This window comes from Xenia sp. Carnegie-2017, unplaced genomic scaffold (assembly GCF_021976095.1).
Source record: "Xenia sp. Carnegie-2017 unplaced genomic scaffold, XeniaSp_v1 HiC_scaffold_16, whole genome shotgun sequence".
NCBI classification, from domain to species: domain Eukaryota; kingdom Metazoa; phylum Cnidaria; class Anthozoa; order Malacalcyonacea; family Xeniidae; genus Xenia; species Xenia sp. Carnegie-2017.
Window position 1 is genome coordinate 436,551 of NW_025813469.1, and position 17,971 is coordinate 454,521.

Here is a 17,971-nt window from a genome sequence, read left to right on the forward strand (position 1 = left end):
TCCGTATTTATGTCGACGAAGACTGCAAAACGACAGCAAGGCGACAATACAATGGATTAATACCGAAGTTGCTAGATTATACAGGAAAATTTTATACCACATTCCTACATAATACAACAAAATTGTACTTAATCAACTTGTCTGAATATTTCCTTTCACCAACATAAAATGAAATAGCTTATCCATCGATACAATGAAGTGCCATTGTGTACTGGCAAACTGCAAGCATAAAAATAGCCTACTTTTACATCATTACATCTGACTATAACGTACCGGCAAACGTTTTTTCGTATTGAAGAACCATTTTATTGAATCCATCACTCAAAAAAATACAAATATCATCAAATACTACAAAAGTTTCCACATATTTTTTCTCGACTCTTATGTTTTACTCTAATGAAGTATAGGCCGCTCCACTCAGCCCACAGTAGAGCTCCCCCCCTGATTACTGGGGTAGATTTGGCCAGGAACAGACCTCAAATTTTTCAATATTTCAGGGGGAAGAAGAGTTAAGTATCTACAATTTAGTTAGTTCTTCTAATGAAATAGTTCATTTATCGACCCAAGTTTAAATGTCTGGGATAAAAACCAGGGGGTTGGGTCCTATATATTTCAACCATGACTAAAAACATGTTGAATGTGTCTTACCTGAGATACTATAAGAGGTTATTCGCGATTCTTTCAAATACCCCACAAGAATTTGCTTTTTGTTCCTGCAACAATGTTATTTTCTCCAGCTTTAAGCTAAGATTTCATAACTTTTGCCAAAGTGAGTTTCATACTTCAAATAACACATGTGGAAAATATGACTAAGTTGGAGTAAAAGCTAAAACAGTTCAAAATACGGAAGGAATTAAAAGTGTAATTTAATTGTCAAATATTACCCATAAATAAAGTCAATAGAATAAGAACTACACTATACTCATTCGCACAAATAGTTACATCGCATGTTGAAATTAAACTTAAAATAACTTTCATATATGACGAAAAATCCACACTTGTTATGAATAACAAATGTGCAGCATATTCCATGCATCCATATCCTAAAATGCAGTTAAAACTCTTCCATACTCTATATACATTTGATGAAGAAGAAAAAGCAAAATGATGTCTTAACCAACAATTTCATTTGCTGATTCTGGGTAAGAGATGTCGCCAAATTTCTGAACCCAAAATGTGAAACGATCTGAACAAAAACAAAACAGTGAAAAGTTATACAAGAGACACGAAATGCTTAAATCGATTATAAGAGACTCTTACCAAGACAATGATTAATCCATTTTGGACAAAGCTGGTAATATATAAAGATGAAAAAGATGGGAATACCAGCAGCAATGAAAAGAAGACAAAAGAACGATTGTAACGGGTTTTGAGAAAATGGTGCGGCAATCAAGTATATGGCAGCAAGTACGATGACTATCGGGAAAAATATGAACACCTACAAAAAGAATATGTTTTGTACTAAAATGAAGCACAAAAGTACTTTTCAATCCAAAATGCAAATATACTTTAAAAGGTCTGTAAACATCAGCTTTGGTAAATCTCATTGTCAAAAGACCAGAAATGGTGGCACCATAAAACACCCAGGATGCAAATGTAAAGTAGTCAATCAAAACACTGAAACTACTTGACTCAGGAATCAACATCACCCATGCGATGAAACTCTAAATAAATTAGAATCAAACACAAGTTTACAATGTTTTAGAAACACCATATCATGGTGGTTTTAAGCTTCCAAAACAATAAGAAGTTGTTTAATTTTACTTGAGCAAGAAGAGCAGGAATCGGAGTTAATCGAGTGTTATGAATCATTGCCATAAATTTTGGAAGTTCTCCATTTTTCGATGCAGCATAAAAGATACTAAATGGATTGTTAAAATAAGTTACACAAAAAAGTTAAAACAAAATGATTACATCATATTAATAGTACACATACCGGCCACTAGATAAAGCAGAACCATTAGCTGCACCAAATGTTGAACAAGCAACAAACATAGGTATTATCCATGCCATCACACCAAACATCTTATCAGCAAATAACTAAATGGAAGACTGCTATTTGAAAAAAATATGTCGCATATCAAGGATTGAAAGTATGTCTTCCTTACCACTGCTACAGCTCCCCCCTTAATGATCTCATTTTTCGACAAAACAGTTAAATATGCAATGTTTGTTAACAAATAAACAACGGTTACAAGAGGAATACCAATCATGATAGCTCTAGGAATGTTTCTAAAGATAATAATAACAAAATAAGATTATAATAAAGAAAATGGTTTGAACCTGGGAGTATCGTTACATGTTTGTAAATGTAGATCGTCCAGGTTGGTATAGTCCTGAGAAGGACTGTTTTTGTTGTTGTTGACTGAGGTTGTGGAAAATGTCAGTCAACAACAAAAACAGTCCTTCTCAGGACTATATCAACCTGGACGATCTACATTTACAAACATGTAAAATAAGATTAACAAGGCAAATCAATGAATTTAAACATAAGACCCATACTTGTTTGGATTGTGCACTTCCTCTGAAATGTAATTGAGATTATTCCATCCATCGTAAGCCCAAAGACCATTGTAAAATGCTATACCAATTGATCCAATTTCACTGACAGTTGCAGTGCCCTCAAATGAGTTGGCAGCATTTAGTTCGGTGTTGTAGCCTGAATAATAGATTTTGGATGAAATTACACTGTGCATTAAAAAACCAAAAGAGAAAGATATGGTAATGGCATTTACCTTGACCAAGTCTGACAAAACCTGTCAAAATAATTATACCCAAAGCAAGAAGTTTGGCCGCCATAAAGAAAACTTGCACTCGAGCTGCCAGTTTTACACTGAAGCAATTCACCAAAGTGATAATGGCTAAAAAATAATTAATGTGTTAAAATATATGAATTACATGGTGGTATAGATTTTGGGTTACAGAGTATATTTTACAAGTCTAAATAGCAAATGAGCATCAACTATTACAGATATTTTATGTAATCTCTTTATAATTCAAGCTACTTAGAACTGAGTGAATAAAAATAACCACATTAAATACTGTAAGACTTAAATTAAGGTTTTGAGTTTTCTAATTATGAAATTACTCGGACATGTCAAGACATGATGGGATACTGATGATGGAATATCACATTTCATAGCTGTTTTATTTCATTAAATGATAAAATCACATGCTAGCTTTAACTAGATTTTTACAATATAGCCAACTCAGTTTTGTGCTAAAAACAGTCTCAATTAAAAAGAGGAAACGTTTTAAGTGGTACAGTTCATTGTACAAGGATACAAGGTGTTTGCTTTGATCAATGTGCAACAGAAAACTTAAAAAAACAAACAATACAATAACAAAGTTAAGAGACAATTTACTTGTCAGACCATAAAACAATGTACATATAATAGAGTCATTGTTATGAGAATGTTAAGCCTAACAAGTAAAGAGTTATTTATTGCTGTAAATAGGAAAACTTTCAAGTCATTCATAACATTGTAAAATATTGATCAATTAAATTTGCAAGATACTGTAATAAATCTTTAGCAGAAGACAAGAAGTTTAAACGAAAGTACACTGTTATCATTTTAATGATTACTGAGTAGAACTAGTAGTAATAAAGCCAGGTGGAATTTTCAATATGAATAAAATTAATTCTTTGTTTACGATATCATTTTTATCATGGAGGAATGAATCAACGCCACGTTAGTAATAAATAATTTGGCTATATTTTTTGATTACCTAACCATACAAGAGAAAATATTAAGTTTCACCAACATAAAATTAAATGTTTCCATTCGCAGTAACTACTTTCTCCACATAACTTATTCTTGCGAAATATAATGTATAAAGTAAAATGAAAAACACATGACTCACCACGCGCCTAAACTACGTTGAATAAATAATGTGACTTAGTAATATTACAATCATATTGCGCAAAACTAAATTCTTCTCCCTAAATGTGTAGGGTTTAGTCAGAAGTTAAGAACAAATGTGTTTGTCGATTCACTCACCTATTGCCAACGCAGCAAGAAGCTTTATAATGTGTTGAATGTCAGAGCGATCAGTACATTCGGGAAAAAATGGGGTTACAATATATTCGCCAAATATTAGACAAATTATGGCAAGTTGTGAGGGTTTTATAACAAGACAAGCTGTCCAGGCGTACAAAAAAGAAGGAAGAGCACCGAATGCCTCGCGAATGTATGTGTATTCGCCTCCAGAAGTTGGGATCATTGTTCCCAACTCGGCGTAAGACATCGCCCCACAAACAGCCAGTACACCACAAATCGCCCAAACAATAAGCGCCATCCCTGAAGATCCCGATGCCGCTAATACCCCTTTTGGTGAAGCAAAGATACCACTACCTATCATAGTACCAACAATGATAGCTATTCCTCCAACTAAACCAACATCACGTCGTAAAGTAACGCCACCTTCCTGTTGACTATGACCATTTACTAACAACTCATCTTTGGATTTCTCCGGCGAGCTTGGAGGCCTTTCTTCGCTTTGAATTAATGCAGACATTTTCTTCAACTTCCTGTATTAGTTAACTTCTCTTTTGATCAAACAGCACGACACAGTGTAGTAGAGCAAAAAGACCTGTAGTACTAAAGTACACGTGTTGCTCAATCTATGTACGAAGCGCTTGATTCACATGAACTTGTTCTGTTGTCTCAACCAATCACAAGCCGCGTAAGAAATTATAGAACGTGTTCATGTGCCTTGTTTACCCGTAATACTTTTTTATGAAAATTGACAAATTTTGCAATAGAATCGCGTTAGTTTTAACGTTCTAAACACACATATTTGTGAGATCTAATCGAAGACAAAATTAAAGGGGCAAAAACAAAGTGTTTCGTGTCAGTTCTGAGCTCCGCTTCAACGCACGTGGTAAAAGCATGTAAATAAAAAAATCGTCTGCAATATTACATCAGCCAAAGAGCTTGGAGCTCGGTGAATTTATTCCAAAGTTCAACAACGTGTCAATTAAACTTTAATACTATTAAACTCAAGGCAATTACACCGACTTTGTTTTTTTTATTTCTAAATTTCTCCAGACTTTTCCGCTTTCGGTAAACTTTGATCAAAGTAAAGTCAAATAGAACCGCTCTGTGTTTTAATTGAACTTTGTAAGTCCTCCCAATGTCAGGTCAACCAACAACTTGCCTCGTGAAATATCACGAGAAGATCTCAAGACATGAGCAAAAAAAATTTTGCCGATTGATAAGCACGTATAAAGAATCATAATGGCGATTCTTTTGAAAGAACATTACAATAAATTAAGCTTTTAATCATTTTCACGTCAATATGCTTCACAAAAAGGCGATTCTTTTGAAAGAACATTACAATAAATTAAGCTTTTAATCATTTTCACGTCAATATGGTTCACAAAAAGGCGATTCTTTTAAAAGAACATTACAATAAATGAAGCTTTTAATCATTTTCACGTCAATATGGTTCACAAAAAGTACACAATAACCCAAATTATTCTTATTTCTAGACAGCCCGTTTTAGATGAATAATGAAGAGAAACCAGAAATGCATTTGGAAAAACATTATTTTGGCAATTTGGTGAGAAGGAACTTTAGATTTGGTGAGAAATTACGGTCATTCAAAGGAAAAGAATGGTGAACAAAAATAAACAAATAGTATAAAAATTAGTTGTTTGAACGAAAAAAGATTACCATCGGTGAAAATAGCAACAGTTTAACCAGCAATATCGTCTTCTGATAGTGGATACGACACATCAGCAAATTTTTGCACAAAATACGTGAACTTTTCTAAAGAAATGGAAAGCAGGAATAGCCGGCATGATAGCAAACGTTGTCAATTCAAGGAGAGAAACTTAAGTAAAGATGTTGTTACCTACCTAGACCGTTATTGAGAAAAGCTGGACTTCTGTTTTTATGGATAAATAAGAAATACACCGGTATACCGAACAAAATAAACAATAAACAAAAGAAAGCGGGTAGTGGATCCTTTGAAAACGGTGCAGCAACAAGATAAACAGCTGATAACAATACAATTATTGGAAACAACACGAAAACCTAAAAACAAAAATAACGATATCAACTGAAGAACATTTAAAGTCCCCCATTTTGTCGTGTTGCCTAACAAGTCTACAAACACGACTTGTGTGCCCCCCCCCCCTGTCGCCCTATTTCATGACCACTATTTTGCTACACTAACCAAAGCACGTTCTTGACAATCTTACCATTAATAGTAAATTACTAACATCGTTTCATTTAAACGAATACCTTGAAAGGCCTGCTTCTATCTTTCTGACTGATGAACTTCATGTAAAGAAGACCAGCTATTGTTGCACCATAAAAGACCCATGCAGCAAATGTGAAATAACCAATTAATGTACGAAAACTACTTGACTCCGGAATCAACATGGCCCACGAGATTAAACTCTAAAATACACGAGGCGATTATTAATGGATGTATTTTATAATGAGCAAATGACAAAAATGTTCAAATGACAAAAATGACCTGTAAAATAAGGCCAGGAATAGGTACTCCACGCGTATTGTGAATCATAGCAAGGAATTTAGGTAAATGACCATGTTTAGCTGCAGCATATAACAATCTACCACTTGCCAAAGCACCACCATTAGCAGCACCAAATGTTGAACATGCAACAAAAACAGGAATAATCCAATACATTACACCAAACATCCTACGAGCAAACACCTATAGAACGTTGACCACAATAATGTAGAAAGATAACGTAACAAGTAAGAAAGCGTTTATTATGAAAGATTAACGTTACCACTCCAACCGCAGAAGATTCCAACACTTCTTCCTTGGTCAACACAGTAAAATATGAAATATTTGTCATTAAATATATACCAGTCACCAATGGAATGCCAATTGCAATGGCTAACGGTAGATTTCTAATGCAAAAGCACAGGCAGAACTGTTAATGATAACGAATGGTTTCCATCATAATAAAATGAACGACTGGACAAGCAGGACTGACCTGTTTGGTTTTTTTATTTCTTCTGTAATATAATTGAGATTGTTCCTAGATATGAAAATAGTCAGTTTCCCCAAAAATGTCTTATCGTTGTGAAAACAAAACATGAGTTGATTGATAAATCTACATCACAAAAACTTACCATCCATCGTAGGCCCATAAACCGTTGTAGAATGCTTCGCCAATCATTCCAGCCGACATTACGGTACCATCAAACGAGCGACTAGTACTTACTTCATAATTAAAACCTGCAACAACATAAGACCAAACGGGGGGTATAAAAGAGGAAAATTCTTCAGAAAAAACTCCATAGAGAGCATGTAAGTTTTCTTGTTTAATCCACTAAAGTGTCAGTGATTACCCCACGTAGCTTCATATAAACAGTTGCATATTTTGTGAACCCCCCTACCTCCATTTATTAAAGTGTTCATAAGATGTAAAATAGAGCTTACCTTGTGCAAGTCGTACTAAACCAGTTATGATTATCATAACTAAAGCTAACAATTTGGCAGCAGTAAAAAACACCATAACTCTCGTTGCTAACTTTACACTCACACAATTCACGATCGTAATGACGGCTACAAAAAAAATAAACATTTATATTGAATATATGTCAGATCGTGACCGAATCATTTTAATACAATCACCAAGCGCACGAATATACAAGTAGGATTTTGAAAAATTGAAAGTTTTCGTTGCCACCGAAGGAAACATTTCATTTTATTATAAGTGATGTTTTTCGAGGTGACGCCCGGATGTATTTTACTTTGAGTGTAAACAAATGTTGCATTGCTAACTCTGAAATTTTGCTCAACTTTCATTTTTTCTCCTGTGACAAGCTCACCACTAAAGAAACAAGAAGAAAAATGGAATTTGGGGACAACTTTATTGCTAAGAAAAGATCGAAAAATCAATCATTCAAATGAAGAATTATTTGAAGAATAAAGGATCTTCACGATGCACGAGTGATTGATAATCTGTCACTGGCTGAAGTGGCAATGCTAGGTTTTTTCCATTTATCAAATAACGAGGAAAAATTCAAAGAAAATTAAATTTTGCCAATCTTCGGTGCATGTGATCAAGCGTTGAAACTAATGTAATTTTCTCTTTAGATATGTTCATTGTCTCAAAGAGTGATATTTTTCGGAAATTGTTTTTATAGAAGTACAAGTGATTTTAATTAATTTCTCCCATTACCGGCAGCGGTTTTATATTACAAAACAGATGAAATTAAACACCCGATCTCACGAGTATCGAGCATAAATCAAAATGAAAGAATGTGTTATGCAGTGCGGTGTTTGAAATTAAATGTAGATATGATCTTCGCACTTTGTTGGACAATTTAAGCAATTGTCTTTTTAACATAAATCAAAATGTTGCAAAGTAGCAAAAATTCACCAAATTTAAACCAATAACGCTTATTAGAACATCCTACGTAAAGAAATTTTGAAGCATTGTTCCAAGAAAACGTAGAATACGCAGCAGGAATTCAATGAAATTTTTTATTTGTTTGCTTAAGTTGTAAATAATACTCACCAATAGCGAACGCAGCAAGTAACTTTACGATAACTTGAATTTCAGGTTTTTCCGAGCAATCGGGAAAGAAAGGAGTTATTACGTACTCGCCAAACACAAGACAAATAATTGCAATTTGTGATGGTTTAATAACGATACATGCAGTCCATATATACATGAAGGAAGGCAGGCCTCCAAAAGCTTCCAGTAAATAAGTACTTTCACCACCTGATGTAGGTATCATGGTACCAAGTTCTGCATAGGACAATGCACCACACATGGCTAAAACACCACATACGCCCCAAACAACCAAAGCCATACCGACTGAACCGCTAAACATTAAAACATATTTTGGAGATGCAAAAATACCACTTCCTATCATCGTTCCAACTATAACAGCAACACCTCCGATTAATCCAACATCTCTTTTCATTTGGATTGTAGAGTCGTCAGTATGCGAAGCATCAGTCGCCATAAGCCGATCTGTTCTCCTTTCTTTGCCTTTGTCTGCCATTTCCAATATGTTCACAAGACGTTCGTGAACATTACAGCCCTCTGGGTTCGGTCTTTTAAATTTATACGTTTATACACGTGTTTTGAAATTTAATAAATTATTTGCATTATTAGCCCATGGGTGATACTTACATTTTATCTGCGCCAATCATAAGACGTTAAGAATAATTGCTAACACATGCCATTACCTGTTTGTAATGTCGCCTGTGTTCATACAGGAAAATTGAATAAAATTATAAAATAACAGATAAAGTTGTTTTTGTCAGGGGTAGAAATGTAATGTTTGATCGAGTTCACACACATAAAGTAACCCATATATTAACAAAAGCCGTGAAATTTGATAACTAAATACAATCATTGTATCCATGGAATGGATAGTTTACTTGCAATTTGTTACTCTTCATTCAATTTATCCTTCACGTTCAACGCTGTTTACTTACGTCAGAAAAACACGTGAAAATTGTTGAAGAAATACATTGAATTTACTGTAAAAAATTTACAACTTAATTTGAATTGTCTGATGATATCTTCAAAGTAAAGACAAATGTTTCGCTTCATAACGTTGTTTTGCAGAGCTCTTTACTCTCTTGGGTTTTGATATTTAAAATTAAAATTTCTTGTGGAATTAATTATAAAATAGGATTATCAACGGACATACGGTCTCTCAAAAATTTTATGTATTTGCATATGAATAGCACGCGTAACGAGATAGTGCAGCAGCTGTAGGTTGTTTGGTGTTTAAATCACACCTTTCTTAACCTATTGGTTAATAATTTATTTGTATTTTAACTAAAAGCACATTTTCTTTAGATTCTTAGCAATCTAATTGAAACAACGACAGTTTTCATAAACTAAAATAAAAGGTAGATAACATCAAAATTAAAATGATAAGACAGCGAAAACGTATTAAACGCAAAAGATCAGGAAAGATTGTCATTAGACACATGAGGATTTAGAGATTAGAAATATGAGTATGGAAGTATTTAGCTTTCCTTTGATGACGCAACACGAAGAATTGGTGTCAAGTTTAATTACGTGTTAACAAATAGTTAACACGTTTTAAAGCAAACCAGCTCTCTTCGCATACTTTGTCATTCATTATTCATGCTGAAATGGTTGTCGCGTCACTTGCGAAATGATGATTTGTGTTCTGCTGAAGAACATCAGTAAATCACGATTTTACTGACAGTATTTTTTCAGCTTACATTGAAAAGCATAAGTTATACACGAGCTGCACACGAGCATTGGCAACAACTCATATGATCACTCAACTCCAAGGTCAATTAAAATGAAATTTACGTTTGATTCCAGTAATTTCGAGGTACCAAAACATTAAAATGGCGGGGAGTTGGAGATATTATATTGACTAAAAACTTCAAGAAGGTTTGCAATAGCCGAATCTTAGACAGTATCTAGTCATGTATCATTATTACAGAGAATTTTCAAGACAAGTATATTGTATAGCCTATTTACAGCACACATTTTTTTGTATTTACGAATTCATTGAATGGTATAGGATTATTAAAGTAATAGAGAGGACTTAACGAAGGATCATTGTCCACGTTATATAAAACAGCTTATATTGAGAGCATAACTCAGAAATACGTTATCTTGATAGATGAAAAAACTGTTATATTTGACAGCAACTTTTGCGCTAACGGTTGTCAATAAAGCTTGGCTTCCGCATAAACCGAAAACGTTGATGGTATTAATAGTTCTAGTAATACACTTTAAGTCAAAAGTTTGATTAATCATTGTATGTATTTAGCAGTTGCTATATCACTCGCGTCGATCGCCGATTTCCCAGTGATGACGTAATACATGACGTAACACATGACGTCATCACTCGAACGCAACAATCATCGCCATGAAATGAAGTGAATAAATAAAAAACTACTTACTCTTTGTGGCAACAAGAGAGATTAATAAAACAACAATGATTACCGCAAGTAAAATAATAATAAGCATTTTTCTTGAGCTCTTCTGATATTTCTCCCCCTAAACGCAAGGAAATAATCATCTGAATACGGAAGAAAAAACTAATGTAGATCTTAATATGTATTTGCTATGATGTTCACACCTTTTTCAGCTGCTCAAGACCCTCTTCTACTTTAACTGACGCTTGTTCAACATTGTAATCTATTCTGTCCAATATAGTTCCCTGAAAGAGCAAACGAAACGATAAAGACGACACAAAAAACGACACATTCGTCATACGTTCCATAAAAATACATAAATTCATGCAACCTGTTCCACAATAAGAGAGGATAAGTCCTGAAATATTTGATTTAGATCTGCTATCGACGATACAATATGCTGAATTTCTTTTTCGCGCTGTTGAATGAGCGCCGTGTTGTCGTCTACCAATTTCACTTGTTGTGCGGAAAAACCCTAATGATTGTGAATGGAGGCAAAAAAATACACAATATTTTGGGAATTTCTGGTTGCAACAAGTTTTCAAAGAAGTTAGTAAAGATGTTGTAAAAATTTCTCCTACTTACAATAAACGATTACTTACTGTATCATACAGTTCACTGTTGTCATCTTCTAAAAGTGAAGAACCAACAGATCCAATATTTCTGTTGAAGTATTGACTTTCTCTTTCCTCACGATTTTTCATCTCTGAATTTTAACCAGAAGAATAGTCTTTAAAACCAACAGTAAAACCTGATTATAGGATAAACAAACGTACTTTTTAAATAAGTTGATTGACTCTTTCTAAAATTCCCAGAGAGTTCCTGTAGACTTGCTGCTAATGATGAGACAACGTTTTTGACAAGTCGTTTTTCTTCTGGATTACCAGACTTTGATTTTGCAATTATTTTGTGAATGGCAGCCTGACTTTGATGAAACATCTACGAAAATCAACAATTTGTGCAGCTCGTTTTGCTGACTTCAGAGTGCATCTCGCCTAAATATTTTTTTTTCAACGAATTTGATGAAATGTAGACGTAGCATAAAATTTGTGAAAGAATTTTATGAAGTCAATTTTTTTTTGTCTAAGCATTGCAAAACACAGTTCATACAGCTCTGAGGTAAATTACTGAAAATTGTTGCAATACTTTATCACAATATCCTAGTGCTAATGCAACCATACACCATGGATCCTGTTGGGCTTGCCTTCCAACTTGGTGTAAGAAGAAAAATAAAAGATGGATAGGATAGTAATTTTGCTATAAAGTTAACGTCACATTTTAGGTACCATACTCCAGATAAGACTTCATTTTAAGCCAAAATTGCTACAATTTTATGCCATTTATGGAATGTTTCACAGTGCTGAGCATCAAGATTTTGTGTCCAATTCAAACAACACTTCAATATTATTATTCCAAGTTTACGTTTCATCAAATTCATTAAAAAAATTGACAGCAAGGAGCACTTTAACGTAAATGGTTTGAACCCGGGAGTATCGTTACATGTTTGTAAATGTCGATCATCCAGGTTAGTATAGTCCTGAGAAGGACTGTTTTTGTTGTTGTTGACTGACATTTCGACAACCTTAGCGGTAGTCATCTTCAGAGTCAAATGAGGAGTAGTGAGCACTTTAACATTGTATATCTAATATAAACAAAATAATTATCATATTGTACAAAAGCTTTGATAAAAATGCCTCCTAAACCTGTGTTATTTCTTTGGTGGTTATTTCAATAGTTTGTTCTTCATCTGCTGAGTCATCCAAAGAAGGTCTGTTTAAATGTTTGTCATGCATAGTAGATAGTTGCTTCACTATATAAAAAGATTGAAAAGGTTAAATGCCATTCTCGATACAATAATAATCATCAACTATAGAAATTACTTTACTTTTTTGTTTGATCTTGGTGACTTCATATTGAATCTCCTCAACATTATCAACCCTAAAAAACAAGAGTCGTAAATTACACACATAAACTAAAATACTGCAATGAACTAAATCCTACGACAAACATACCTTTCAGGAGGGAGTGAATACAAATATGAACTAATATACTACATTGATCACATACCATTCAGGAGGGAGTGAACTTATAGCAGAAGTACCAGAAAATTCAACATCAGATGTTGCAACCAGTGCCACAGTATCATCATCCTTAAGGGAAAAGAAACACGGAACTTTCACAAATTGCTATGTTTCATAATTTCTTAGTATCAAACACAAGAATGTCAAAATAACATTCAGCACGAAAGCAAGTATTATATAAGTAAAATTTTGTTATAAAGTTTTCGTCGGGAAATTTTATCATTATTCAAATGAAAAGGGTGAAACAGCACTTAGGAGAATTTTGATAAAAATCATCACGACCAGTAACCTATGAACGTCACAAAGAATCTCTGACACACATCAATACTCACAGTCACAGCAAAGTCGTTCTGTCTCGCATAATTGTTGAAACGTTGTATTTCATTTCTAATACGAATGAAGTATTCTGTATGAGAGTTAGTTGCCATGAATTCATTGGAAGCGAGGATGAGATGATGTGGAAATATAAAAACATTAAATTTCAATTGCTGTCATTTTTTTCAAGAGGACTGCCATTCGAATTGAGCTATTTCCGCCGCCATATTGTCATGTAATTAGTGACCAGGCCTGCGCGAGCTGTGTGACCATCGTCATTGACATATGTAAAAGGACAAACAATAAGTTCAGTAAACACAATATCAAACACAATATCAGTAATTATTTTGGTAAATTTTCTGAAATAACTAAGAATAAAGTACGGGGTAAAAATAGAGCAAACACCGATAAAGGACTGTCTGACACTGGCAGATAGATCTACTATCACACCTGGAAATAAGTGCGTGCGAACCACTGGTGCTAACGCTGATAAAATAAAATACTGAATTGATATACAGGGCCACACATACGTTGTTTAAATTTCTCCGAAGTATGTTTTTATACAGCACTTATATAATGTATTGATGAAAAGATAATGTATATAAAACACACACTCCCTGACAGACGAATAGATATCAAGGTGCCTACATGTCGAAAGAAGTTTTTTGAAAGCTGATCGTGTAAAACGATCATGTTAAAAATGTGATATGAGTTATGGCGATAAAAGCCAATAGAAATGCTGTGTCATCACGCGATGAATATATAATTAGATACATAATTAAAATCATTTTTATATACGACACTCACACTGACAAAAAGCAAGTAGTCTAATCATGCTATTCAACGGCAAAATGTGGGCCTTGCTTGGCTTTATATTACATTCAATCGGTTTATATAGCGCAGCACCAACAGAACCACAAAATAAAATTGAAAGGACTGGACCTGATCAAGTTCATTTGTCATATGGAAAGAACGCTGAAGAAATGATTGTCGTGTGGTCCACAGAAAATATTCCCAAGTATTCTTCGTCTTCATACGTAACATATGGTCGTAAAGCTGGTTCGTTGGATATGTTGGTTAAAACAACCGAAGCTGTATTAAAGGATGGTAATCCGCGTGGTTTAGGCCTAATACACAGAGCCGTAATGAAAGTAAGAAATTGTGGCGAATTGAAATATATTATTGATAAATAATTAATAATATATTTCATCTCGACTTTTTCCTTTTTTCTCATCAAGTGCCTCAAACAAACCTTACCGCAATGTATATATATGTCTTTGAATAAAAAAAAACAATCATACAATAAAAGAAGAATAGGAGAAGATGAAACCACGAGGATATCTTCTTCTATTGAAGTTGAACTGCTCTTTAATAAACCTTGAGATTTCTCATGCTACCGTAAATCTTGATCTCATGAACAGTCAAAACACACTAACTATCAATTTGTCTCTCGCCTCGCTAAGCAAAGATCGTTGAAAATTTTTAATTATGACACGAGGGTGTCTGAGCTTGAATAAATCAAACCAGCATGGCCGCGAGAGTACCATTTCTACAATCTACACATTTAGAGATATCCATTTAGAAATGTGGCTATTCTTCAACACATGTGCAAGCTAAGCCACAACTCTTCGGTAATTTGACATTGGACCTCGTGAACGGCACGTGATTTCATGCTGTTAAGTGCGTGCTTTATCAATGCAGTCAAGGTCATGACTGCATGCTCTAAACATGGACGATCTGCTCTAATTGAAAAATAGGAATACAAGCTCAAATTAAATAAGGTGATGCGTGTGTACATTCAGAGTTTTTTAAATAAATTTCAACGTTGTTTTTCAGAATCTCAGTCCAGGTACAAACTATTACTACCAGGTTCACAGCGGAGGTGAATCTAGTCCACAATACCAGTTTGTTTCCATGACAGATGGCGAGGTAATTCCTCTTCTTAATGAGCACGTGCGCTTGAAATGATTTCACATACAGCGTATCATTTAGTAAATAATCGTCTTTTATAATGTAAATGCTGTAACTGGAGAATGGCAATTACATTTACGTCATTAGGAATCTTCCGTCAAACTTCTGGTATTTGGTGATATGGGTCGACATGGAGGTGCACCCAGTCTTAAAAGCTTGATAAAAGAAACTAAAACTGGGGCGTACAGCGCAGCTCTTCATGTTGGCGACTTTGCCTACGATCTTGATACAGATGGCGGAGAGGTAACATGATGACGTCATTTTTTGTAATTATTCACATGAACGATAGAAAAATGAATAAATTAAAGAATATTCTGGCATGGACAGTAATGGTCGTTTTACTTGATTAGAATGGAGATGAGTTCATGAGAAGAGTTGTACCCATAGCATCAACTATACCTTACATGACGTGTCCAGGGAATCATGGTAAGACATTGAACTAAAATACATCTGGAACGCTACCTGTAATAGAAAAGCCTAATAAATTCTTGAAGCCAAATTTTACACCCAGACACGTGTGTGTAGTCAATCAATTTTCAGAATTTTGAAACACTACACACGCGTGTCTGGGTGTAAGATCTGGCTTCAATTATTTGCTGCAGGTAGCGTTCCATGTATTTTAGTTCAATGTGGTAAGATCATCTCAAACTTTACGTTACATGACGTTTCTGAGGTATCATGGTAAGATCATCTCAAACTTTACGTTACATGACGTTTAAGAGGTATCATGGTATGATCATCTAAAACTTCATTTCTTGTTGTTTCATTCATCCTTAATTATATAAAAGAAAAAAATCATGACTGAACTAACGTGTTTGCAATCGCCTGTATGATTTGCTTTCATTGACTATTCACTTCTTTTCTTTCAGAGATTGCACACAACTTCAGTCATTATAGATATCGTTTCTCTATGCCTAACACAAACTGGCCAACACCTCTGGATGAGATGTGGTATAGTTTCAACTTAGGCAAAGCGCATTTTGTCAGGTGTGGGAGTACTTTAGTGACTTTGAAATTCTATGATTTTTTACATGATTCAATTGCAAAGCCTCATTGAATCTCTGCTTACTTAACTTTTAATCAACAGCTACTCGACTGAGGCATATTTCACCAACAATCAGTCCTACGTAAGTACACAAATGAAATGGCTCATAAATGATCTCCAAGAAGCGAACAAGATTGAGAACAGAAAAAAACGACCATGGATTATTGTGTTTGGTCACAGACCGATGTATTGTTCCAATATTGATACAGATGATTGCACCAGAAAGCATCCAATTTTAAGAGGAAGGTAAACATGACAGACACAAATGTATTGTGTTTAAACATATGTATGTAAGTGAGATTTAGATGCAATATTATTTGACGGAGGAAAATCAGCGAATACTTCAAATAGGAAAACTAACATGGACAACGAGTAATCTAACTGTTTCGGAAGAATTAAACGCTTATCATGAATAAAATAAACTCCTACATAGCGCAGTGACTGTAGGAGATAATTAGTATGACTCCACAAATGATACTAATGTTTGAGCAATCCAACGGCATCATCTGTCTTTTCTCAATAGTCTAGAACCAGTGTTTATGGAATATGGAGTGGATTTGATTATAGAAGCGCACGAGCATTCATACGAGAGATCATGGCCTGTGTATAAAAATGTAGTATACCAAAAAAACTACAATAATCCAAAAGCTCCAGTTCATATTGTATCAGGAATGGCGGGTTGTAACGAATTTTATGGCATATGTGTTAACCCGATGCTGGGACCACGAGGTAAGAAAGCATTAGTTACAGCAAACTTGCTTCACCATACTCCGCTATAGTTCACTCACTGACGCCATCAGCAATCGTACGTCAAAATAAATTATTCCCGCTGAAATATTTACGTTTCAAAATACTCGTGATTGGTTAAATTTTATTCTTTGGAAATTTACAACCAATAATATTGTTTTGGAGTGGTTTTGAATTTATAATTGAGCAGTAATAATATATATTTTAACTAATGCTGGATTCGCCAAGGCTGTAGTTGTAAACAAAGAAAATATTCTACTCATTTGTTTGACCATTTTTCATCCCATCTATCCAGGTCGGTGGTCAGCTTTTCGATCGTGGTTCCCCGGAACGTACTCGTATGCTCGACTCAATATTGCAAATGTCACTCACCTCTCGTGGACCCAAGTATACAGTTTAACAGGGGATGTTGAAGATCAAGTATGGATAGCACAAGATAAACATGGACCTTTTAATCCTGTCTTTGCGTAACAAGTACTCCTTGAGGCTTGAACTTTGTACAAAGGAAGAAACACAATGGATGTAGCGTTTTTAAATTGTTGTAATTTCAGGGAAATATTATTTTTAAGGTATTTTTAAAACATTTAATTATTTAATCAGCACAAAGCTTTTAAAACAAAATCACAACAGAAACATACAAAACGTTCAGAAAATAAAATATTCAGTTGAAGATGGATGTTTTATTCGTTTTATGCTTCGTTTTTTATGGATGCGCACAGAAAATAGCGCACGTTTTAGGAAGTCACATAAAAGATTATTATGCAAGATATGTGCATTACATCATTGAAAGTAGTGCGTGCTCAATAACACGTAATGTTCAATGGTGGGTTCAGATTACTGTGATGTTTATCCTAAGGGAGGGAGGGGAGGGTGTCAGCTGTTAACAAACATA

General features: G+C 34.4%; 3 protein-coding genes across 3 annotated transcripts; 1 reads left to right on the forward strand and 2 right to left on the reverse strand.

Annotated features, from left to right (window-relative positions):
- Positions 1-842: 842 nt before the first annotated feature.
- Positions 843-9,066, reverse strand: LOC124437074 (large neutral amino acids transporter small subunit 2-like). Its single transcript, XM_046987096.1, has 18 exons — positions 8,513-9,066; positions 7,429-7,554; positions 7,119-7,224; positions 6,980-7,024; positions 6,770-6,893; positions 6,490-6,690; positions 6,252-6,410; positions 5,864-6,041; positions 5,704-5,774; positions 4,002-4,533; positions 2,736-2,861; positions 2,503-2,659; positions 2,109-2,232; positions 1,937-2,040; positions 1,765-1,861; positions 1,509-1,664; positions 1,261-1,438; positions 843-1,186 (listed from the first exon to the last, which is right to left on the reverse strand). The coding sequence occupies exons 1-18, from the start codon at positions 9,003-9,005 to the stop codon at positions 1,113-1,115; spliced, it is 3,051 nt and encodes a 1,016-aa protein (XP_046843052.1). The 5' UTR covers positions 9,006-9,066; the 3' UTR covers positions 843-1,112.
- Positions 9,067-10,405: 1,339 nt separating this feature from the next.
- Positions 10,406-13,575, reverse strand: LOC124435811 (syntaxin-16-like). Its single transcript, XM_046985772.1, has 9 exons — positions 13,334-13,575; positions 12,988-13,070; positions 12,806-12,858; positions 12,624-12,730; positions 11,697-11,859; positions 11,523-11,626; positions 11,252-11,395; positions 11,085-11,165; positions 10,406-11,002 (listed from the first exon to the last, which is right to left on the reverse strand). The coding sequence occupies exons 1-9, from the start codon at positions 13,427-13,429 to the stop codon at positions 10,898-10,900; spliced, it is 936 nt and encodes a 311-aa protein (XP_046841728.1). The 5' UTR covers positions 13,430-13,575; the 3' UTR covers positions 10,406-10,897.
- A 530-nt stretch (positions 13,576-14,105) lies between these two features.
- On the forward strand, positions 14,106-17,755 carry LOC124435803 (acid phosphatase type 7-like). The gene is made up of 8 exons (XM_046985763.1): positions 14,106-14,467; positions 15,153-15,245; positions 15,375-15,530; positions 15,638-15,713; positions 16,157-16,274; positions 16,375-16,578; positions 16,856-17,061; positions 17,375-17,755. Exons 1-8 carry the CDS (start codon positions 14,150-14,152, stop codon positions 17,548-17,550), a joined length of 1,347 nt encoding a protein of 448 aa, XP_046841719.1. The 5' UTR covers positions 14,106-14,149; the 3' UTR covers positions 17,551-17,755.
- Positions 17,756-17,971: the final 216 nt, after the last annotated feature.

What these genes read in the sequence shown, in the direction of transcription:
- LOC124437074 (XM_046987096.1), bottom strand. Translation starts at nt 9,005, where the DNA reads ATGGCAGACAAAGGCAAAGAAAGGAGAACAGATCGGCTTATGGCGACT. An exon ending in GAAGTGCACAATCCAAACAA is followed by an intron (nt 2,233 to 2,502) that starts GTATGGGTCTTA and finishes TATTATCTTTAG; the next exon opens with AAACATTCCTAGAGCTATCA. An exon ending in AGGGGGGAGCTGTAGCAGTG is followed by an intron (nt 2,041 to 2,108) that starts GTAAGGAAGACA and finishes TCTTCCATTTAG; the next exon opens with TTATTTGCTGATAAGATGTT.
- LOC124435811 (XM_046985772.1), bottom strand. Translation starts at nt 13,429, where the DNA reads ATGGCAACTAACTCTCATACAGAATACTTCATTCGTATTAGAAATGAA. An exon ending in CACCAAGATCAAACAAAAAA is followed by an intron (nt 12,731 to 12,805) that starts GTAAAGTAATTT and finishes CTTTTTATATAG; the next exon opens with TGAAGCAACTATCTACTATG. An exon ending in GTCTTGAGCAGCTGAAAAAG is followed by an intron (nt 11,003 to 11,084) that starts GTGTGAACATCA and finishes CCTTGCGTTTAG; the next exon opens with GGGGAGAAATATCAGAAGAG.
- LOC124435803 (XM_046985763.1), top strand. Translation starts at nt 14,150, where the DNA reads ATGCTATTCAACGGCAAAATGTGGGCCTTGCTTGGCTTTATATTACAT. An exon ending in GGCAAAGCGCATTTTGTCAG is followed by an intron (nt 16,275 to 16,374) that starts GTGTGGGAGTAC and finishes TTTAATCAACAG; the next exon opens with CTACTCGACTGAGGCATATT. An exon ending in CATCCAATTTTAAGAGGAAG is followed by an intron (nt 16,579 to 16,855) that starts GTAAACATGACA and finishes TTTTCTCAATAG; the next exon opens with TCTAGAACCAGTGTTTATGG.